Source organism: Pseudomassariella vexata (assembly GCF_002105095.1).
Source record: "Pseudomassariella vexata strain CBS 129021 chromosome Unknown BCR38scaffold_3, whole genome shotgun sequence".
Classification (NCBI taxonomy): Eukaryota; Fungi; Ascomycota; class Sordariomycetes; order Amphisphaeriales; family Pseudomassariaceae; genus Pseudomassariella; species Pseudomassariella vexata.
The window spans coordinates 2,683,620-2,705,656 of NW_024467958.1; the positions used below are offsets into that span (position 1 = coordinate 2,683,620).

The 22,037-nt window shown below is 49.4% G+C and overlaps 3 protein-coding genes across 3 annotated transcripts; all 3 read right to left on the reverse strand.

Annotated features, from left to right (window-relative positions):
• Positions 1-326: 326 nt before the first annotated feature.
• BCR38DRAFT_335455 (uncharacterized protein) lies at positions 327-1,691 on the reverse strand (the record flags this gene model as incomplete). Its single annotated transcript, XM_040855386.1, has 2 exons — positions 327-677; positions 750-1,691. The coding sequence occupies 2 exons, from the start codon at positions 1,689-1,691 to the stop codon at positions 327-329; spliced, it is 1,293 nt and encodes a 430-aa protein (XP_040719205.1).
• Positions 1,692-11,933: 10,242 nt separating this feature from the next.
• Positions 11,934-17,632, reverse strand: BCR38DRAFT_455739 (uncharacterized protein; the record flags this gene model as incomplete). Its single annotated transcript, XM_040861831.1, has 3 exons — positions 11,934-11,977; positions 12,034-13,810; positions 13,862-17,632. The coding sequence occupies 3 exons, from the start codon at positions 17,630-17,632 to the stop codon at positions 11,934-11,936; spliced, it is 5,592 nt and encodes a 1,863-aa protein (XP_040719206.1).
• A 3,115-nt stretch (positions 17,633-20,747) lies between these two features.
• On the reverse strand, positions 20,748-21,200 carry BCR38DRAFT_334875 (uncharacterized protein; the record flags this gene model as incomplete). The annotated part of the gene is made up of 1 exon (XM_040855352.1): positions 20,748-21,200. The coding sequence occupies one exon, from the start codon at positions 21,198-21,200 to the stop codon at positions 20,748-20,750; it is 453 nt and encodes a 150-aa protein (XP_040719207.1).
• Between the last annotated feature and the right edge of the window lie 837 nt (positions 21,201-22,037).

Consider the following 22,037-nt stretch of genomic DNA (forward strand, 5'->3'; position numbering starts at 1 on the left):
TTGTATATGAACTGCATTCCGAGGTTTCTATTTTACCTACCGTGCATTACTTCATGGCGACTTCTTATAGTAACTCGAGTCTCAGCTTATGCTGATAGGCGAACTTGATATCATTGTTCAGTTTCCAGCCCGGTGAAGCACGAGTTTCTACCGGCTTGATAGGGATGTCCCACAAGGGTAGATCCGCCCTCGTCCCTTTTCTCTAAATTAACTCGCGGACTGGAAGCTCTTGTTTACATGAAAAACAGCTCCACGAAATAGCAACTTCTCGGAAACCCAGTACAGTGTGCTTGTAACTCCGGTTCGTTGAATTTCTTCAACCATATTCAAGGCAGTATCCAGTCTTCACCATTACACGATGCATCCATCTCCTCGACGAAAGCACTGACGCGGTCCATCATCCATCCAGATACCATTCGCTCCGAAGGTTCATCTTTGTGGCGTCGGTGCCGCTGATGCCCCAGGCTGATCTTCTTAGACGACCTACAGTCTTGACCATCGAGTGAAAACTGCATGCAATCTGACTGGCGCTCGCATATGCCGTGACACTCCGGGAAGGAAGCATTCGATGCCGAGTCCTGCTCGTCCGTCGACACGTTGTCCCAGTCCGCGACTTCGGGCCCAAGTTGGGGAAGTACAAAGTCGCGGAAAACGTCGCTGTGGCGTAGAAGACTATCCTTGTGCTGAAAATTCCACATACGTTAGTTACTTCGAACAATAATGCCCGCGTAAGGAGGAGAAACCCTCACTTCAAGGTTCCATTTCTGCTCAAACTGGTAAAATGCGGCGATATCAGTTGGATCCATAGGATGGTACGAAGTGAAGTAGTAGCACCATATGTGCTTATTGCGTCTGAACGTGTCGTTGAAGTTCATGTTGAAGGGCGTCTCGCTAAAAAGAGTCGGACGAGACCAGGTCAGTCGGACACCTGCATTCGCCAATGCCTTCCCAAGCACGCAGTCGCCGGCCCAGTGTTTGCCGGTGTAGTCATCGTAGAATTCCATCCTCGCCGCGCGATGCTCGACGAGTGCCTTCATGGCCGGGTTCGATATGACGAATCCCGAACCCCCGTAGGCGAAAGTACTGTCCCCTATCCGCATCTCCTGGCCTAGATATAGGGATTTGGAGGCGTCAAACTTGGATAACCATCGTACCAAGTTCCTCCAGTTGAAGAAAGTGTCGCATTCCATGAAAACGAACCACTTAGCCTCGGGTCGTTGGCGATAGGCTTTGTCGGCCATGGGGAGAAACTTCCATTTGTCCAGCCTCCAACCTGGCGAGTCATGACCACTCGGGGTGTTGGGAGCCGTTTCCCATTTATACAATTCTTCGGCCGTGAATGCATCCAGGCCGTTCCTTTGGAGGCGGCGGTAATATTCGAAGTCTGCGTGGCTTACCACGATGTTGGGGTCCATCTCATCCAGGGCGTTCAAAACATGATGACCATCAATTTCTTCTTCCATATCGGACCAGATGCCATAGTGCGGGACGCAACGCAGCGTGGTGTCGAAATGCGGGGGAAGCTTCTTGTGCGCTTCGTTGGCCCCCGTCTTGAGAATGACAAATAGGTCATTAAGCCCCTGCAAAGTGGCACTATCGCAAGAAGACCGCTGAGCTTCGTCGGTGTATAGTGTTTGAAGTTGTAAGAAATCGAAAGGAGCCCGCGAATGGAAGATAGTTTGCAGAACCATCAAGATCAGAATCACGACGCCGACGCGCAGGAACGCCCGTGACCGCTGCCATGGGCGGGAAAACATGGTGATAAGGTAGATTCGGCATCAACAAGGACGGCATTCAATGCTCGGCCATGAAGTAATGAATCGATGGAGAGTGCGACAAAAACACGAGAACGGAAATGGACGAATGGAAGATGCGACAGGATGTCAGGAAAGCGGAACAGCAGGTTTTAATATATAACCACAAAGCTCCTGGCTTCTGGACCATGAAGAAGAGATTGGAAAGAAGGCTCATGGAAGGGTTGACGATTTGGCAACTTAGTAACAGCATGACGCCGGTCCCAAGCTGAGTTCTTCGAGGGAGATACATGTTTGCAGGGAACAAAAAACTCTCTTGTGCTCCAAGTTAGGGGTGCAAGCAAACACGCAAATGGACAGCCAAGGCTCAGCAAGTGGCGGTTACAGGCAAATCAGCTGGCTAGGTTGCAAACTTCACTAATGAGCGAGCTCTAGCCACGGGCCGACTTGTTGCTCAATACGATACTGTGAGATAGACGCGGTGCTGTTGGGAATATGGCCCAATAACTCAGCTTCAGATTGGCTTGGAAGCAAACAATTTCCATGGCTCTCAATTAGCTGGGATTCAGACGCAAACTTCTTTGAATTTAATGCCGGCGATGGAAAGAATATATTTATGAGTTCATGGAGTGGTTATTGTCATGATGACCAACTTTCCCGGTTACACACCTGGATTTCTGTGTTTTCTTTTTCATTTATTCTGCCGCATTCCCTTGCACATCCTATACATACGAGTCGGGTTATATCTTGTCTTATGAAGCGGGGTTGAGTCTAGATCTGTTATAGGCTCTAGAGCTCGTTCCTAAAAATACTTCAGCAGAGTTCAGATGGAACCGTCCAAACGTTTCTATGCTAAAATCAGCAGACATAGAAAACTTTATGTTTGGTCTGATTAGAGTGAAGTTGCTTTCAGAAGATTGAAGGTGAAGGAAGATAAGCAGAGAGAAGAAGAGGCCATAAGAAGGGGAGTGCCGGTTAGTACTCCAATAGGTGCTTCTCGTGATATTAGGCACGGCGGTGAGGATAAGGAGCAAAGCAATCATTTCAGTCGATCCTGTCGATCCTATCGATCCTTTCAATCCCGTAGATTCTGTCGGACCTGATGATCCTGATGATCCTGTTGATTCCGTCGAACCTGTCGATTTCGTAGAGATCATTAAATCCGTCAAACCTGTCTGACCTATGAATCCTGTCGAACTTACCAAATCCACATATTTATGTGAGAGGAAGTCTAGCTTGATGGATAGCTAAGTCAGTAACTTGGAAACCGCGACCCTTCTGAAGATTTTCATTCTCCTATTTCCATGTCCTGGACAAGGTATTCACCTACCGCCTTTTAGTAGGGAGAAGGTTGTAGAATACATAAAGATATTTGAAGAGTTCTATTCTGAATACGGTAACCACAGATCAACTACGACGAAGGCTTCTCTGGATAGGACGGTGTGATTACGACACTCGTTTTATTATTCGAGCTTTCGAAAGGGAGTATACGACGGAGGATAAGTTAGTTATTAATATGAAGGAACACTGGAAGTTCACACCCCATATGCACTCGCATCATTCGCCGACTATGCGTAATAGAGATAACCGATCCCTCAGTCTAACTCGCAAGACTTAGAGTTGTCTATTACATCTAGTCTGATGTAATAGACATCTCCAATGCATCTGCCTCCGATCAAGGTAAGATAGCTGTCGAATATTCGGTTCGATTAGCCGATATGCTAGACTCTATACTAGCTGTAATATCAAATAATGAGACTGCTTCAGACTAAGATTTGGCACCAGCTACAGACTATGAGGAAATTATGTTAGCCAACGAATACTGCTTCGATCAAGTTACCGAAATAGCAGTTATACCTTATACCGTAGAACGTCGAAACCCTGACGGATTACTTTAATGCTCTTGTTCTCGAAGAACCTCGGCTACTGCCTCAGAATTCAGCTGTTCGGATCTATAATACAGCCACGCTCACTTAATTCAAGAGCCCTGATTAGGACAACCCGAAGTATTTGAGATATCCTGTAATTCGAGTTAACTTAGGCGAACACACACAGAATGTTCATATGACAATATACCCTTGAGGAACAGGAAGATCTTCTAGTATCAAAGTGTCAGAGCCACAAGTGTCATCCGAGGCGGGCCGGATTCCACCAGGAAGGAAGCCGTTTGTGGCGGCTAGAGAGCCGTTTGTGGCGAATGAAAGCCGTTGAAGCCGTTTGCAGCGGATAGGAAATCGCTTGGTTGCAGATAAGGAGCCGCTATCCAAGATATTGGCCGAAGTCGGAGGAACACAGACATACGGAAGCAAACATCCAGAATCCAAGAGAGAACCTCGGCTGGCTATAATAAGTAAGGAGTCGAGACGGAGGAAGATAGAGAGGGCAGAGATCAATGAACTACTGTGGACACCCCTACCTGCCATCACCAAGTGACCACCAGTGACCACCAGGTGACCACCAGGGGGACACGCCTATTTCTCCCCTTCACTCTGTACTATCGCCTTCGGTCCAGGCCGTAACCTGACAAAAAAGGACTGCACTTTCGGAGGATTCCCTACAAACTTTGTAAAAACTTCTTACATAGTGTTACTAAATCTCTAATCGACCTACCTTCTTAACTACTCTAGTCTACTTAAAACTATATGGATAGATTCCTTATTCATTCTTTTTTCTCGTCTTATGATTTATGTCCCAGCTAAAACTTCAGAGAAAATAGCTAACTAGAACACTAACCGTCGATCTAAGAGACTCGTAGAGAAGACTCCAAGTAAGGAAAGGGTGAAGTAATATCCAAAGTGCACTTAGATTAGTTCGAGTTAAAGAAACAGACTTGGTAATATAACAGCTACCCCCTCGTTAAGACAGCGATCCGTGTCTAGACTGTCACAGTACTGGCGATTGCATAGCCAGATAGTACTGTATATAGCAGGTAGTCAGATCCCCTTATCAGGGTGAACTGACATTTCTAGACCTTTTGGTCAATGGCTCCAGGGGCTTCTTCCTCACTTGTGATAATTATCTCAGAGATCACGGTGTGCGGGTGTCGGCCCTCGGCCATAGACAAGAGGGTTCGAATCGTGCTCCTGACAGCCCATATGCGAAACAGCCGAAACCACGGACATGCTAGAAGCAAGTTCCAGCGGATGACCGTGCGCGCCAGCGGCAACTACCTCCCAAAGTATGCGGACAAGTGCGGGGTACACGCATGTGATCAGTCGTCTGCTATGTGTGCTGTACTTGGGGGTCTTAATGACTGATACCATATCCCTGTATTGGCATTAGAAATATTCCCATGAGTTCGCATAAACCATGAGGGTTCGCAATGTTTGCATAGCCCCAGCAAAGACCCAACGGGATGACGTCCAAAAAAGGTCAGTGCTAAAACCTTATATCGAATCTCGGAGTCGAGCCTCATAGACGAGGGGATAATTGTTACAGTACTGGCGATTACAGACCCATTGTGACGGGCTCACTGCGAAACTATACAGCTCAACATGGCCAAATACTGTTAATTATCTAACTGAGGAGGAAAGTAAAATATGCGAGTTGTCCCGGGAACACGGACTATGTTTTGTGTGCCCTCGATGGTTCCTTTGGTGGATCCGGACGCACGGTCCTTGCAGCTCCGGATCCCATATCAGGCACAGCCTGTCACACCCATATAGCTTTATATAGCTTTATATAGCAATTAGTCGGACCAAATGTCAGGCTAGCGGCTTCTTCCTCCCTTGTGGCATTTATAATTACAAGTATAGCACGACATACTGGTTTGATTATCCTAGAGACTCCTAGTAATATAATGTCAAGGCCCGAGCGATCCTTAGTAAGTTGTATAAACCTTACTTACCTAGTCACTGTGGAATTGAGCGCTACGGTCATGCCCTAAGCCGAAGGTGGTGTAGCGGCAATTGTAGTCTAGTTCGGTCAGACCCTTTCCCATAGCACAAATAGGAACGCACACAGCCAACAGACAATAAAAAACAGGATCTACGCAGAGTCATCAATAGAGGATTGAATCCCTCAAAGAACCACTTGCTGTTCTTAATTAGGGACATTTCCGACGAAATAAAATATTATCTTAGATATCCGTCAACTGAACGTCTAACCGCATTGACCACCTTTTTGCATGCACCCCCATTTTGCAGGGTCTAACTGAATCAACCTAAATACTTCTGTCAGGGTACGGCTAGGCCGAAGGCAATAGTACAGAGTGATGGGGAGTAACGGGCGTCCCTCCTACGTAGCACCGGGTGGTCACTGGCGGTCTCAGGTAGGGGTGCCCACGGTGATGCATTGATCTCTGCCCTCTCTATCTTCCTCCGTCTCGACTCCTTACTTATAGCCAGCCGAGGTTCTCTCTTGGATTCTGGATGTTTGCTTCCGTATGTCTGTGTTCCTCCGACTTCGGCCAATATCTTGGACAGCGGCTCCTTATCTGCAACCAAGCGATTCCCTATCCGCTGCAAACGGCTTCAACGGCTCTCATTCGCCACAAGCGGCTCTCTAGCCGCCACAAACGGCTTCCTACCTGGTGGAAGCCGGCCCGCCTCGGATGACACTTGTGGCTCTGACAACTCCTTCCCTATCCTACTTCGAGATGGTCCTTATATAGATAGCTAGGCCGCCGCTTGGACCCGGCATAACAGCAGGGTCGGCGATGCCAAGGATCTTGACTCTCGTCATCCCAAAGCTTCACATAGATTGTAATCATGATTCGGGAGTCTTTTGTCCGAAACACCCCTCCGGCGGCCCGCCGGTGTCCTGCGTTCAGTGTCCTGACACCCACTGGTGCCTATGGCATTCTGTTCTCTGACAACTTCGTCCATATTATTTATATACAGAACATACTTAATTTAAGTGTCCGAAGACTTAGATATATTCTTTCGAGCCTTCTTTTTAGGAGGGACCCTTCCTTCGAGAAAAGTATCAATTTCTAACTGCTTATCCGGTAAAATAGGCCGTATTCGCTTATTTCGCTTGTCCTGGGCTGTTCGGATCGCTGATAAGTTAACGAATACTTTATTCGGGTTTGGCTCGACGGGCTGGCGTATATCTGGAGTGTATTTATCGAGTTCTTTATATAGTTGCTCGTTTTCGATACGTAATTTGGTATTCTCGGCGGCCTGGAGTGTAAGGGCCTTGCCCGCCTTGCCTACTAGGGTACGAATCTTACGAGATACCCCGCCCTCGGCTTTCTCTATCGACTGTAGTTGGCTAGATAGTTGCTGCGCTTTCTGAGGAGTAAAAGCAACTAAAGGTGGTGATATATGAGGCGGAGGATCTGGTGTATGAGGCTCCGGAGGATCACAAGATACGTCGACTAGTCCTTCGGAGCCTAGGGGCCATATACCAGTCTTCCGCCAGCCAGAAAGTCTCGGATCTTGGTCGAATCGGACGCTCTAACTCGGCTAGCATCTACGACGCGCCCAATTTTGGTACGTATCTGTGGATGGCGGCTAACGAAGTGATCCACCCAGTGTTGGCCGAGTGTATTGTTATCCCCTTGAGCAAGGAGGATTTCGGCAGCGAAGTCGGCCACATAACGCTTGCTAGGAGCCCGTCCACACACTTCTTCGTGTAGGATCCAGTTCACGATAACCTCCTCTTGCTCTGGAGTCAACTTTTGTTGCCTGGAGGCCGCGTCGCGATGCGAATTACCGTGACGAATACGGTAGGACAGTGTAGTCCCCTTGATACCGTACCGATGAGCTGCTACGGCCTGGGAAGAGCCCTGACGGACAAGCTCTTTAGCTCGTTCGATTCGCTGCTCAAAATTGTCCAGACTATTCTCCACTGGATTAGCCATTTTGTACGTAGATAGGGAGTAATTGCGAGGTAAATTTAGAGACGTCGTGTTGTTGAGGCGTAGAAATTCCCTGCAAAATGGGGGTGCATGCAAAAAGGTGGTCAATGCGGTTAGTACTATAGATACTAGGTCTTCGGTGTCAGGAACGGCTCGACCGCAAGGGATGGTACAGAGTGAAGGGGAGTAACAGGCGTCCCCACGGGTCCATCACCTGATGGTCATGAGGTAGGGGTGCCCAGAATAGTTCATTGATCTCTAACCTTCCTTCTATCTTCCTCCAACATACCTCCCTTGCATAGATAACCAGAGCCCATATATCGGAGTAGCAGCACCAGGTCCCCCGGTGGTTCCTCATACCAAGACTTCCATACTAGGTCATGACTCATAGGCTCCTATGCCGGTGCCCCAGCGGCATCCCACCGGTGTCTTGCACTAACACTCGAGAACCTTCGCCTGTTTTCCTGCTTAGACTAGTCTCGAGCTAGACTAACTGTCGTTATTAGCTGAAGTGATTACTTTGATCTTTTTAATAATAGTAGAGCACGGGATACAAAAAGATTCTTTATAAGAGAATTATAATTAATAACTCGAAGAGTAATACGCTAACCTAATAACCACCCGGTGCTACGTGAATATCTGTCTAATTAAGAAGAGAGTCCTCATTACTCCTACTTCTACTAACGAAGTCTTAGTAGTTAAATAGAAGATCTAAGTATAACGTTTACATTTGATTACAGCAGCTCACCGACTCGCAACCTCTCTCTATCTTATACTACCAGCTTTTCGGGATAGGGTACTAAGACTAAATAAATAGCTAAGGACAAGAAGATTGTCACAGCTAGCGATTACAGAGCCACACAGTGCTGTATATAGCAGTTAGTGGGACCAAATGTCAGTAACACTGACATTTCTAGATCTTTTGGTCTATTGGCCTAGGGGCTTGGTCCTCCTCTTGTGACAAAGAAGTCTAGGAAGTTATAGTGTTACACGCAAAGGTGGTCAAAGATTTGTGAGGTTGTAAATGCATGACATTCTATCTAGTCCTATGGAGCACGAAGATTGGACTTAGTCCCAAAGGGCTAAGTCACGTGGTAACCTTGGTAGTCTTAGCAAAGCCCACCAAGGTTGCCTAACATATAGGCTGATTTAAAGGAATTTTGTAGAACAAATAAACTGTTAAGAGTAGATGTGTATAAGGCAGAGAGAGAGTTGGGGAGGAAGTTTAAGAATACGTTCTCGGAGCCCCTGATGTAGCTAAACCGTGGTATTTTAGTTTAATTAAGGCAAGGCCTTTGTGTTTTACTTTCTATCACTTCTATTTTTACGTGAATTATAGCGTGTGACTTTCGTGACTCACGAAGGAAAGGATTACTTAGGGACAGGGTTTTTAGGTATTATTTTTCGATTTTCAGATGAATTATGTAAGCGTGTTTTAAAGGTATTTCAGGACCTATGTAGGTAGTCACTGTCTTAGGAGAAGTTCGATTTAATGTTAACTCATCTGCTTGTACGTTTCACTGTCCAACTCCAATTATCCCGCTGCGCTTTCCCTTATAGTCTGCCACATCGCTTGGGTGAGGATACTCTGCACACAGGTACATTCTGTTCTGCTGCAACTTTAGTCCTACCTGGGCGATTCATAGGAGTTGCCTGCTTGATTTTCTATTCTTCATATTGTAACGGGGTAAGGCCGGACATCAGGGAAATAAGTTACGGGGCTAGGAGAAAGTTTATTTTCTCTTCTTTAAGAAGCACAGAGGCAGAGTAGGACACGAGTCCCTCATCTTCACGCATCATCATCCTCATCTTCATATCATCCTCTCCTTCTTATCTATATCTTCACCTTCGCTTTTCAGTCAGTTATTTAGTTATTTTAGTTATTCAGCTTATCTTTACGTTCGAGATCCTATTATCACGATACGAGTATCAGAGGCACATCCGACCAACTCGCGCACCAGACGTATAAGAGCTTCACTCTTATAACCAGTACCACGATCTTCGTCTGATAAGACCAACAGATGGGATCTGTTGGTACTGTAGCCGTCTGTTCAGTGTGTTAGGTGGTAGGTATATCCTATTGACCGCCTGACCCCGTTTCAATATCCTCAAGATTCTGTGGATATCGTCTTCGGACGCTATGGACTCTTCTGCTGGGCTTGTCTGGGATATCATGTAGGTGCACCCCCTGAAATGTCGGTAAGAGATGGTTGGCATTTTTTGCTTGGATCTTTTTCTTCTGAACCATTCAATACTGATTCAAAAACAGAACTCCGCGACTTACCTCGAGAAATAACAGTAGCAGGTACATGATTGTGGTGACAGGAAAGACTAGTCGATACCGGTTTATCTTGGTACTCTTAACTGCTTCATGCACAAATGTCGCATTGAAAGGTTTTACTAGTGTCAGCACAGGAGTTCATCTACGTTTTCTTGCCACATGTTGGATTCATGCCGTCACGAAGGCTTTGGAATTGAGCTGTTTGCCAAGCGACTTGGTCAACCGGTTAATCCACAGCTAATTTGTGGCGTGATATAACTCGCACCCAATTTGACAAGATCACTTACACAGTCTGCTGGACGGCGCTTTGACAATACTGGATGTTGGACTCCGGGGTTAAAAGGCCCTGTAAAGACGTCGATCCAACGTATAAAGCAAGTCCGGACTTTTCTTCGAAAGTCCCTTGAAAGTTGAGGTCGTCCAGACCACGACAGACCCAGTCGCGAAACCCCGTAGCAGCTGAAGAACAGAGGAATAAAACTTGGACCAGGTTGTGTGTTTGATTCGTCCATTAGGGTCACTCGTCTACTTGGTGTCGACATGTCGGCGACCTGTTGAATCCCGAAGGTCAGACACGATTCCTTTTATCAGGCTCATAGGAAACTAACCTTGATGTCGAGAGAGTAACTAAGGTGAGTAAGCACTCTCTTCTAATCCTCACGCCACATTTCAATTGCTATACATATTATTGCCTGAATGATCAATGGCACGGACTAAGATCGAGGATTTCGTACGAGCGATTCAGTGTGATGAAACGTCCACGAGACGGCGCTTCTCGTCTGTCGATCACAGGAGGAATTTTGTAAGCTTCTCCATAGCGAGTGATTATGGAGTGGCATACTGCAAACTAGTATAATCGTTCGGTATTTCCGAAGGAATTCATTGCGCTGATAGGTAGCAAAATTCGTGCTTTTTCACGCGGGCAAGGTGCCACTCTAGTAACAGACTGAGGGCTAAAAGATCTTATGTGATATTGTATCTGAATCGAGTCGTTACTTATAATGGATAGCAGGGCGTAGTTAGTTGACTTCGAGAACAGGACATGATCGCAGTATCGATGGAGAGAATAAAATATTGATCTATTGGCTCACGTTTCATACCAATCAATCAACTGGTCAGTGAAACTGCTCTACATAAATGCCTGATTCCAGCAGCCTACTATGCACATGCCTAGGATCAAATGTGTTCCACACCCACGTGTGTCTGCGGCCAACCAACATATCAAGCACTCAGGTAGGGCTCATCAATTTGGATATTCCACACTAGAAAGATAGCATCAATAAGAGCTCACAGCCAACTCATCATACAGCCAGATTAGAATGCAAAACACCACGCCATGGTATTAAAACTATACACTACAACACGCTTCGCTCAACTCCCATAGGTATCAGGCATTATTCAGCACTCAAATCATCGCATGCATGTATGCATGCGTACGTGAGTCCGTCTCTGTCATAATTGCTCAACTCAATCATAAAACGCGAACTCCCCGTGTGCTTCCATTCATTCCAAATATCATCAACTACGAACGAACCCAGCCAGACTGCTTGCTTGTTTCCATTCATTCTAGCCCTTTCCTTTCGTCCGGCCAAACGTCATATCCTCATCAAGGGAAAAAAGGAAAAACCAAATCACCGTCGTCATAAACCTCTCGCCCCTTTACATGGTCGTGAGAAATGGAAGAAGTAGAAGAAAAAATAGGAAGGAGAAGAACGAAAAGACACTCGCTGGTCTTGATGCATACGAATTCCCGTCGCCCGTATGCCAAGTGCGAAGGTGGGAAGGGGGATGTCATGCTTGATATCAGACACGATGGTCCTCCAAACGTCATTCAGAATTAGCATTCGTTCGTTTTCCCTGGATTGTGTTGACCTTGCGTGATCCAAGATTGTCTAAAAGTGCATATAAGGAAATGCGCTCGCGTTTCCCACAGTCGGCCATCCAGTGGCCGTGACTGTTCCATATTTGCCAAATCCGATGTTCTGGCAGTTGCGTCCACTTGCGGTGCAGGACAGAGCGCAGGCCATCAGCTGAAGTTGATTTTGAACGGAGATGATGAAGGCAAGGCTACATCCAGCAAACGAGTGCGCTTCTCCTAGAACGTCTCGGATTCCTGGCTTGTGACCGTGCCGAATGTATCTGTTGGCATCCGTCAGCTTTTGACAACTTCGCTATATGTGGATACGGCAACTAACCTCTCTTTCGTCTCCTCTCCTCTCTCGCGCTTGAAGGTGCCTCAGCTGGGCTTCTCAAGCTTTGATCATCCTCACTCCCTCGGCTGCGACTAGCGCCCCTAGAGGGTGTCATAGCGCGAGGCCCACTAGGTCTTCGCGCTGGCACATTAAGCGCGCCGCTCAGGTTACGGTTTTCCAGCTTGGGGCTGCCCGAGTGATAGCTCGGCACAGTGGCCGTTGCAGTGCCATATCCGCTCTCCACGCTGTGATACGGAAGTGGAGAGTGACCGCCAACGGGCTTCTTCTGCAGTTTGTTGATTCTCTCATTGCGTGCTGGTGTGTTCGAGTCGAGAGGCTCCTTGGGTGGTCGTGGTGGTCCCTGGCCCGCAGGCGACGATGCCGCATTATAGGCATACTCATCAGCGGCAGTCTGGTCGCTGTATCGCTGTGTCCGTTGCTCCGGGAACCGATTCAGTGACGTGGCGGAGCCAGCCCAATCTGTTGACCTTGGGCTCATGGGCGTATCGTAGTCTTGTGCGGACGACTCGAGGGCTGTGCGGAAGCGTTCCGTTTGCCCAGGCCGTGGCTGAGGGTGTTGCAAGTTGAGCGAGTTGCGGTGTGCTTTGTACTTGGGATCCTCCGGGGTTGAGAATAAGGGGGCCGGCGGCCCATCATGAAGTTCGTATCTAGCTACTGTACCGGATTCTTCAGGCATCGACGTGACTGGTAGGTCTTGTTCTGAGAAGCCAGAGTGCAGCTTGTCTTCGTACGGGTCGGTCTGGTAATTGTTGTAGTCGTTCAAATCCGAGCCGGAGCGCGAAGGTGGGTGCTGGAGAAACTCTTCAACGTCATTTTGGTCCTGCTTTCGGGGATTGCCGCTGTTTCGAAAGACTTTCCCGAGGCTTGACGTTGTTGTCTCGGACCACCTTGAGATCTTGGGGAAGAAGCTAGAAGAGCCTCTGGACTTGTGTTTCTTGCTCGTGTCAGTTAGAGGCGTGTTCTCGTTGCTGAATGATTCCTTCGTGGCCCGAGCGGACGGCTGAGGTGGCGTACCAAGGGGGACTGAACTGCCGCGAGCAGGCCCCACAGCTGGTGACATCAACAAGTCTACGTTTTCGTACTTGTGAGCGGCGGTGACTCGCGGGTTGTCATACTCGTCCTCATTGTCCTCCGGAACGGTGCTAATGCGATGATCTGAAAACTTCCGCTCATAACCCTGCTTCGTAGAATTCCCACGAGACTGTGGAATGGAGAGGTGTCCCGACTGACTACCATGACTGGCAGTGGAGGTCCCAGCATTGCCCTCTGGCTCATAGCCCCGATCAGGTTCTTGCTCGTCGTACGGCATATCGGCCTGGAGATTATCCATGGACTGGTTACGTGTGCTCGTCACGTTGGTCGGAACGGACTGGTGCTTGAGCACGTCAACATCAGTGAGCAGTTGCATAAGCATGTCCTCAATTCTTCCAAGATCGTTTGTACCCTTGGCACTGAGACCCTTGAGAGCGCGTCGGAACAGGTTGCGTTTCTTCGCTGGTAGATCGTCAAAGATGGTGCCAGCTTGAGATCCAAGTTGCAATGATCCTCTGGCACTACCAGGGATTGGTCTCGGACCACCAAGGTGGCGCTGTACCGTCTTTTCCGTGTTGTCCTTGACTTCACCGATTATTTGGTCCTCGGTATCGGCCAGGAGTCTCTTGATGTCATTAAAGGAGTTGCGCATCTCGGCTGCAGATCTGACCAGGGTAACGAGCATCTCAGTGTCTCTAGCACTCCGTTGTGCATCGCGAACCATGAGCTGCGACATGGTTAGTCCATGACTGGAAACGAATCGAATAGAGAAACTTACATGTTCCATCAAGGCAATAATGTCCTTGGACTGGATACGGTCAATGCCAGTGCCCGTGGCGGGATCATACAGAGGCGAGCCCATGGCCTGAGACATGCCGCTAAGGTGTCTGGTATGCTTTGGCATCGTCATCGAGTTATAAAACGGGTCGTCATTGTTAGAAGCTTGATCAACAAATCCAACACCTTTGCCCTTTCCGTCCTGGGCATCACGAGCCTCATTCGGTGCAGCAGATATGTAGCCCTCATCGCCTTGAGGCAGTCCTGGGCTGCCCGTATTGAAGCCTCTACGATAGACATCAGTGCCGCCATAGCCATCAATACCAGGGATGTTGGCAATGGGGCTTGTACCCTCGTAGGGGTTCGTAACCAACGTGTCTCGCTTCCGATCTTCAGAGTTGCGCTGCCATTCGTCTTCTTGTTCCTGGCTCGGCTGTCGGCTGTGTTTAGCAGCCAAAGCTCCAGCGGTAGCCAGAGTAGCTACAGCAGCAGCCTCTTGGAGGCCCAAGCCTTGACCTTTAGTGTTGTCCTTTTCGCTCGCCTTTGGAGTGGCTGCCCTGTCGAAGTCAAACGTTTTCTCTTGGGTTGGCGTATGCTCTTCGGCCCATTGCTCGTGGCTTCCGTGCTGAGAGCCGCCCAAGGGTCCTTGAACAACGGACGGCGTTTGATGCTCCTCATCGTAGTATCCAATCTCAGGCATGGGATGATTCGCGTCAGGTAGTCCACTGGCTACCATCTTGGGTGTCTGGTAACCATCGGAAAGGCGATCCACACTGTGACGCGGCGTGGTATTTGGTCGGTAGCCGTTCTTCGCACGTTCTTTAAATGACCGATTGCGTGACACACCCTCTCCCATGTACTGCTCCTCGCTAACAGACTCAACAGTGGGTGAATGATGACCATCGTTCTTGGCCTTCAAGGCAGCCGCCGCTGCCAAACCGACCGCTGCATTTGTGATTCTTTGCTCCGACTCGGTAGGCGATTGACGATATTTGGATTTCGGTACCTTCCGACCATACTCGTCCATTTCATACTCTGAGAACTCGCGGGACGCGTTCGATCGACTCAGCTTGGATGGTGCCGGGGAGCTGCGCTCTTCAAAAGCTTCAACGCGACTCTGGACCGATCTCTTTGCGGGGCTGGACGGTCTTGAGCTGTGGTCTGCTCTTCCCTCGTGAGATAGCAGTGACATTCCTCCATCATCATATGATAGTTGCGATATTCCGCCATCGTCGTAAGACAACTGTGATTTTCCACCATCCTCATAAGAAAGCTGTGACTTTTCACCCCCTTCATAAGACAGTTGTGACTTCCCGCCATCCTCGTAAGACATCCGTGACCTTCCAGCACTATCGTAGGACAACTGCGAGTCACGATAATCCTGGCCACCACTCAGAAGAGATGGTTCCAAGACGGAGCCATCAACCAAGGAAGCGACATGTGACTCGACACCAATTGGTGAGTCTATAATATCGGGATTCGCACCGACTCCGCGGACAGCCTGCCCGGACGTGATATGGTCCAACTCGCTATCTTCAGTGTAGGTCGTATTACGATAGTGACCGGAACTCCGGACACTGCTTTCTTCATCGCCGAACGCGCGGCTTCGCATGTTGCTGGAAACCGAGCTTGGCGTGTTGAACCCTCTGTCGTGCCCAGGTGACTTGCCAGGGGAGGACAACTCGCTATACGTCGCTCTCGAATCGCGGCGATGGTTGATTTCGCTTTCACCTTCCGTATATCCAGAAACACTCTGGATAGGGCTTAGTCCACGTCGCTCCTGTTGGTACGGAACATATCGCAAGGGCGGTGGCACATCCTGTGAGTTGTAGTATGGTCGGTCCATACCAGACTCTTCATACATGCCTGGCTCGGCTAGATGGCCTGCTTCATCGTACTCATCGTCATACTCGTCCCGTTCTTGCGAGTACCTCTGACTAAGCTCACTATCCTCGTACTCCTCATCATACTCGGCTGCGCCTTTGCGAGGAAGCGCCTTCAGATCGCCGTGGGAGATATTGGCGTGAGTAGCGCCGAGGCCGTGAAGAGTTTGGTTTGGAGTTCGCGTTGGTGTTGGGGTATCATGAATCGACTCCATCGATGCAACTCCTCTGCTGACCTCACGGACAGGTGTCATTTCCTCACTGGCAGAATGCGGCCGATCCGTGTCTGCAGACAATATCGACGTCCGCGTTAACTCACTTTGGTTGACTTCGCTTGCCAGCGGCATGGGCGGGATGACCTCATGTTCAACCTCATCATACTCCTCTGCAGCCCTGCCGCGTTCCGGCGTCTTGGCTCTTCGGCGTCTCCTCTGTCGTTTCTCATCGGTCCGAGATCGTTCAACAACAGCACCCAATGCCGCCCCGGCTGCAGCTACACCTCCCAACGCGGCAGCATCTGCGAGCCTGTCTTTCCCGCGGCGAGGCGTATCATCTTCAGCTTCAATGGACTCCACAGATACTTGATCGATGCTGCTGTGGGGAGATAGATCATTGCGAGCCTCTCTATCTCTAGACTTGACAGAATGCGTCACGTCGCCAGACTTCTTGTTGTTCGTGATGGATATATCTTCCCGCGAAGCGGAAGTTAGACTCGATAGTGAATCGCGATCTTTGATTTTCCGCGTTTCGCGGGTTTCGCGCTGACTTCGCTCCCGTTTGATGGCGTCCAACTCTGGAAGAATCAGTCGCCGAATGGCATCTTCGACTGTTTCGAGTAGTTTCGGGTTGTTGATCGACACCTTGGAGGAGGAATATGAATCATAAGATCTGTGACTTGGCGTCACCTGGGATGAGAGCACGCTGGAGTCGACGGCTGAGACCAGGGATTCCTTGTGGCCAGCTCTTGCTCTCCGGCGTTGCGAACTCCGGCTCAACTCTGTATCCTTTTCGCTTAGGCTGCTCGTCCTGCTTTTGGACTTGTGTTTACGATCTGAAGTCTTGCTGGACTTTTCCAGGATCTTTTCTCGACTTCTGTCATGGCTCCCACTCCGGTGTTTGCGGTGCGATCGGTCTGATACGGCAGAAGCGACGAGTCCTGCAGCAACACCAGCTGCTAACGCCTCCCCCCTTGATGGACTGTTACTTCGCTTCTCCTCACGAGACAACACTGTAGTACCGCCCGAACCATCCAAAAAGCTGTCCGTCGGGATGGCAGATATATCTGACATATCAGGTGGCATGTAAGATGAGGCCTTGCTGTCGGTAGCCGGGATCAGCGGGCTCGACACCTTGCGATCACGCCGGCGATAGTGGCCTGGCGTTATCTCCACCTCAATGGGATTGCGGGAGACATTGGACTCCTCGGTTGCCGATGCGTATGAGTTCATGCTCCTAGTATCATCTGGATCCACTAGATTGACCTGGCTTCTTCCAGCCGTAGGGCTGGCGGTTGCGGCTCTTTGGCTTAACGAGCTCTTCCGCGAGCTCTTTGTCTCGGTGATCTGAATACGGTCGTTCTTCCCGCGGGCCTTGGATGGCGTGAGGCGCACGCGAACGCTGGGCTTCCGCTTGGAAGAGCTGGTTGCGTCGGGCGAGCTGCGGGGGCTTTTGCCACCTTCAAAGTACTCGATCAGCAATGACGTCTGCGACTTGTTGGCTCTGTGGCCACGAGTCTTGATGGTGACAGGCGTTCCGTCGTCGGGTAGCGAATAGGACGACTTGTCGTCGGCTGTTCTCGAAATATCGGTCGCAAGCTCGGTGGGTGTGGTGAGAGATTCGGATTCGGTCGGTGCAGGTAACGGCGGAGCTTTTCTCGACTCGATACCCATCGTGTCTGCCACGATGCGATGACTGTGGAGCGCCAATTGGTAATGTAGCCTTGCTACTGCTGTTTTGTTTGGCTTGACGTAGCTCCTCTCTCGCCTGGACCCTGGCCCTCCTTGCTTCGCTTGTTTACTCGGACCCGCCTTCCGACGTAGCTATGGACCCGTCGGTCGCGCCCAGCAAAAGAAGCGCAGGACAAGAAAAAGCAGGCCCAGAGATCCGCCTAGAAAATTATGGGTGAGGTCGAAAAAAATCGGTTGGGACTGTCGGTCAAGACATCGGTCGCAGAAGGGTGGTGGGAATGGCGGGCATTTGTCAAAAAAAATGCGGTGGTGGGTAAAAGAAGGCCGAGTACTCAAAAGGTCAGGTGTAAGCATGGAAGTCGCAGGACAATGGGCGACCCAAAACGACCTATTGTCGTAGGAAGCTTGAAGGGAGGAGAGTTTTACCTCGAGAGAATAATACAATTGGCGAGGAAATAAATTAATATTTTGCCCCCAATGAAAATTATGGGCAATAGTCAAGAATCCTTATTTTTCCGGGTCAACTCGTCTTGAGTAACGACGGGAAAACGGGATCGAGAGAGCTTCCAAGCCCGGAAAGTTGAGTTGTAGCTCCAATTGCCAGGCAGCTAGCGTTGCCTAAGTGAGTGAGAGTCGTGAATCGATCAACTGCACTCAGACCGAATGCGCCAAACTCTCCAGCGCAGGCAACTGCGAACGCACAGGCAGAGACGGGCAGGGCAAAGGTGACGATGGGGTGAAATGTGTGTGAAAGAGGGTCGGTGTTTCCGTCCACTCGAAGAAAGTGAGGAGGCGTCTGCGGATGATGCGATACGTGGTGCTTGATCGGCGGAGCTGCACTACGGCAACTTTAGAAATCTTGCACCAGGCAATTCAGCTGCGCACCTGTGACAGACAGTTCTGCGGATACGATATGCCTTGCTAATGCAGCACGGCCAGAAGATAGTATGCTTGGTAGGCAAGGTCGAAGAGGCGATATCCACGCAATCTGGGGCCAGAAGCATGGGAAAAAACGATAAAAGGCTTATGAGGCTTTGTTATTGCGCAGAAGTGCAGGGGCTGGGAGTTGATGCGTTGGCCCTGCCGGGCTGGAGGGCCAATTGTACGGGAGAGTGCGACTCTGTCAGAACGAGTGGGCTGCACGGGCAGGGAGTGGCTCGTTTGTGGTGATGCGGGATGTTGTATGTGCAGAATGTTGGATGGGCTTCAGCCTGATGACGATGGAATAGAATGACCGAGTTTGCAAGTTGTTTAACGAGGACATTTGTCTTCACAATGCTATTAAGATTTCAGATTCCCTTCCTTCCAAATGACTTCATTCCATGAATTTCACTTCTCACACTTCAGATGATTGGTACACATGAGGAAGGTAAAGTAGCTAGCGAGTAGGTGCGCGGGGCAGAAAGCAATTCTATGCTCGGCTGTTTGTTTGCTATGAGGAGGTTGATGACAAAAGAATCTGCACCTGACCTGACCTGACCTGACCTGACATCCCACTTTTTCCCTGCAGGTATTAAAGTTGCGGGATCCATTTATGCCTCAAGCCGTGTAGTCCATATGGCCGTTTGACATCCCACATCAGGACCAAACCTTCAAGATAAAATAGACGACAAGGACTGGGCTACACCGGGAGGGAGAGAATAGGTAGAATTACCTTTGCAACACCGAGCTCAGGTCAAGTCAGCGGATCTTCCCCCCGAGATCCCGCCCCGCAATGTGGCTCGCGCTTTTTGGCAGGGCGACCGGCAGCCAACATTGGAAGGTGCTCAGATCAAAGCAATGCTCCACTTCATCAAGCTCGTCGATATTGACAATAAAATCGAACTGGTCCGAGCAACATGGAAATGCTAAATTGCATCTATACAGAAGTTGAACAAAGCCCTAGGAGCGACAGACCTAGTCATCGATGCTGAGCATCAGAGACTGGAGTCAGCAAGCCATGGCCTCCCAGGAGCCTTACCGGCTTCTCAGTTTGCGGCTTTAGACCCGTTGCTACCGCTTGCTTCACCGCACTTTCGAGAAATGAGTTCGAGTCAGGTTTACAAGTTCAGGTCACAAAGCCATTCGGCCAGGAACAACGTATGATGTTGTAAAGACACCAGAGACCCAATATGATATTGGATCTGCTTCAGCAATGGTTGGGAAACAAACACAACCAATTTCGAGACGGGCCAGAGCCAGATAATCCCGCATCGACTTCAGCTTCGTTAGTTGATGCCACATGAATAGCTGAAGCTAGAGCCGACTGCGCTTGAACAACGCCACAATCCCTCTCGCAAGCTCCCTCCCAATTTGGAGAATTGGCAGTTTTTTCTGCTATGTGGCAAAAGTTCCGCGAGTTGGCAACTAGCCTGCTTGATCCGAAATTGGTCCAGTCCAAATCCAATCTGGTGCTCTATTCCACAACCCCGCTGTGGCTGCTGAAATGACCTCTCGGATCGCGCCGTTGGAGCACGCTTACCCGCTTTTTTGGCGCGGGCATCTGCAAAGCTATTTCCTATCACATTCCCTCAAGTAAATTCTCGAGGTGTCGAGGTGCACAATGTTCCACAGGGGTGCTGGGGACATGATATGGGGCATCATCACATGGCATACGCAAGGTAACTCATTCCCAGCGAAAAGTTGATGATTTGCATGAACTTCGCGCATGAAAGGTCTTGCTCCAGCCAGCCACTGACGGCGGAGCGTTGTTTTTAACCTGCAGAGCCGCCGCACCAGATATGCGCATCGCATACGGGCTTGCTGCTCTCCTGAATCTTTGCATGGAGTGTCCCAGCTTTCCACGGTATTGGTGTCTCATCCGTCGAGAGCACCGTGCCAGAAGGAAATATTGCGAAAGCAGAAAGTCAACTCCATCTGCTCTCCCCATCTTCGAAACGAGATCTTCCGTCATAATATTTCCAACTACACCCAGCCGAGAAAGGCAGGGATCAAGAGGTGGAGATAAAGAGGATCCGCCCCTGTCTTGACATGGCCATAGATACAGGCGCTGTCAACTTCCAGGGACGTACGAAGTACATATGTACTGTTTAGACGATCACCTCGCCTCGATTTGATATCGTGGCGGCCCCAAGAGCAGCAGTCTTTGCCCATCTCTTCACGCCAGCTTCCCCATCTTGCCCTCGTCGATCCCAACCCCCATCAACAGCGCAACCTTAACTACCACAGGTGGAAAACTAGAAACCACATTAACCCAATCATCCAACCTCCAAACCTTAGCATCCAAAATCGTTCCCATCCCCAGCGTCCGCACGATACTAATACAGTTCGCCACATCACTGACGAGAACGGTCATGACCACCAGCCTGAAAATCCTCCAATCCGTGACCTGCCGCCCCAAGACGGCCAACACGAACGACAGGGTGAGCCAGGATCCAGCGAGCTGCTCGAACAGCATTCTCATGCTTGCGTCATAAGTTGCTGTAGGTGCAATCACCCGGAGGAGGTATACTGGGTCGAAGAGGGCTACGTAGACACCTGCAAGGGCGACGCAGGGTTCGATGTAGAGGAAGGTGAGCCGGTAGATGAGGGGCAGATTTGGCGGCGCCATTTCGGGAACTTTGGTTGCTGATTGTTGGTTGATCGAAATTTCAACGTCGTTGGTACTAATTCCGGGAAACTTCCGAGTGTCTTTAGTTTGTACAAGTGAGGAAGATGGCTGAAACATGACTGTTTCGGGACAGCCGGACGTGATACTTTAGCCCGGGCGGCAAAACATCGGTCATTTGAATTTCGAGTGTGACAATTGATAGTTGCGAAGGACGACAAGGTTAGACCACAACAATAGGACAGCATACCTGTATGTCTTCATTTGGAGGTAGAACCGACACAAGGCGTCTTGTAGCCCTTAGCGACTATCACAGGTCACTTTTTCGGTATTGTATAGTCCGTCATCCACTTACGTAGTCTGAACGTGGCACCCCACCATTTGCTAACCCCACACTTTCTCTGAGCCAATTGAGCTACTACTTCAATTAAACACAACGTAGTAGCTATTAGGGTTGCAAATAATATAAACACACTATTTACTATTTCGTAGTTAGTTCGCAGGATATTCTACATAAACTGTGGCTTTTTGATTGTATGCCCTGATCTCATAGCCTAGCACAGTTGTCACGGTCTATGACCGGTATGTGGCCTCTGCGACGCCTTCGGCCAGAAAGACCCACAGAAGATTCTCGACAGCACTTGGACTCACAGAAATCTCCGAATAGCTATCTCCGAATAGCTTCACTTCTCGAAGATCCCTGAAATGACGAGACGGGAGGACAGAAGGATAAAAGGGAGAAGGGTTCAGCACACTGAATGTATCTAATGTTTTTCTCTTCATAGATGGATGGTACTCGTAGAGTAGGCTAGGCTAATTGCATCGATATTACCCTTGACC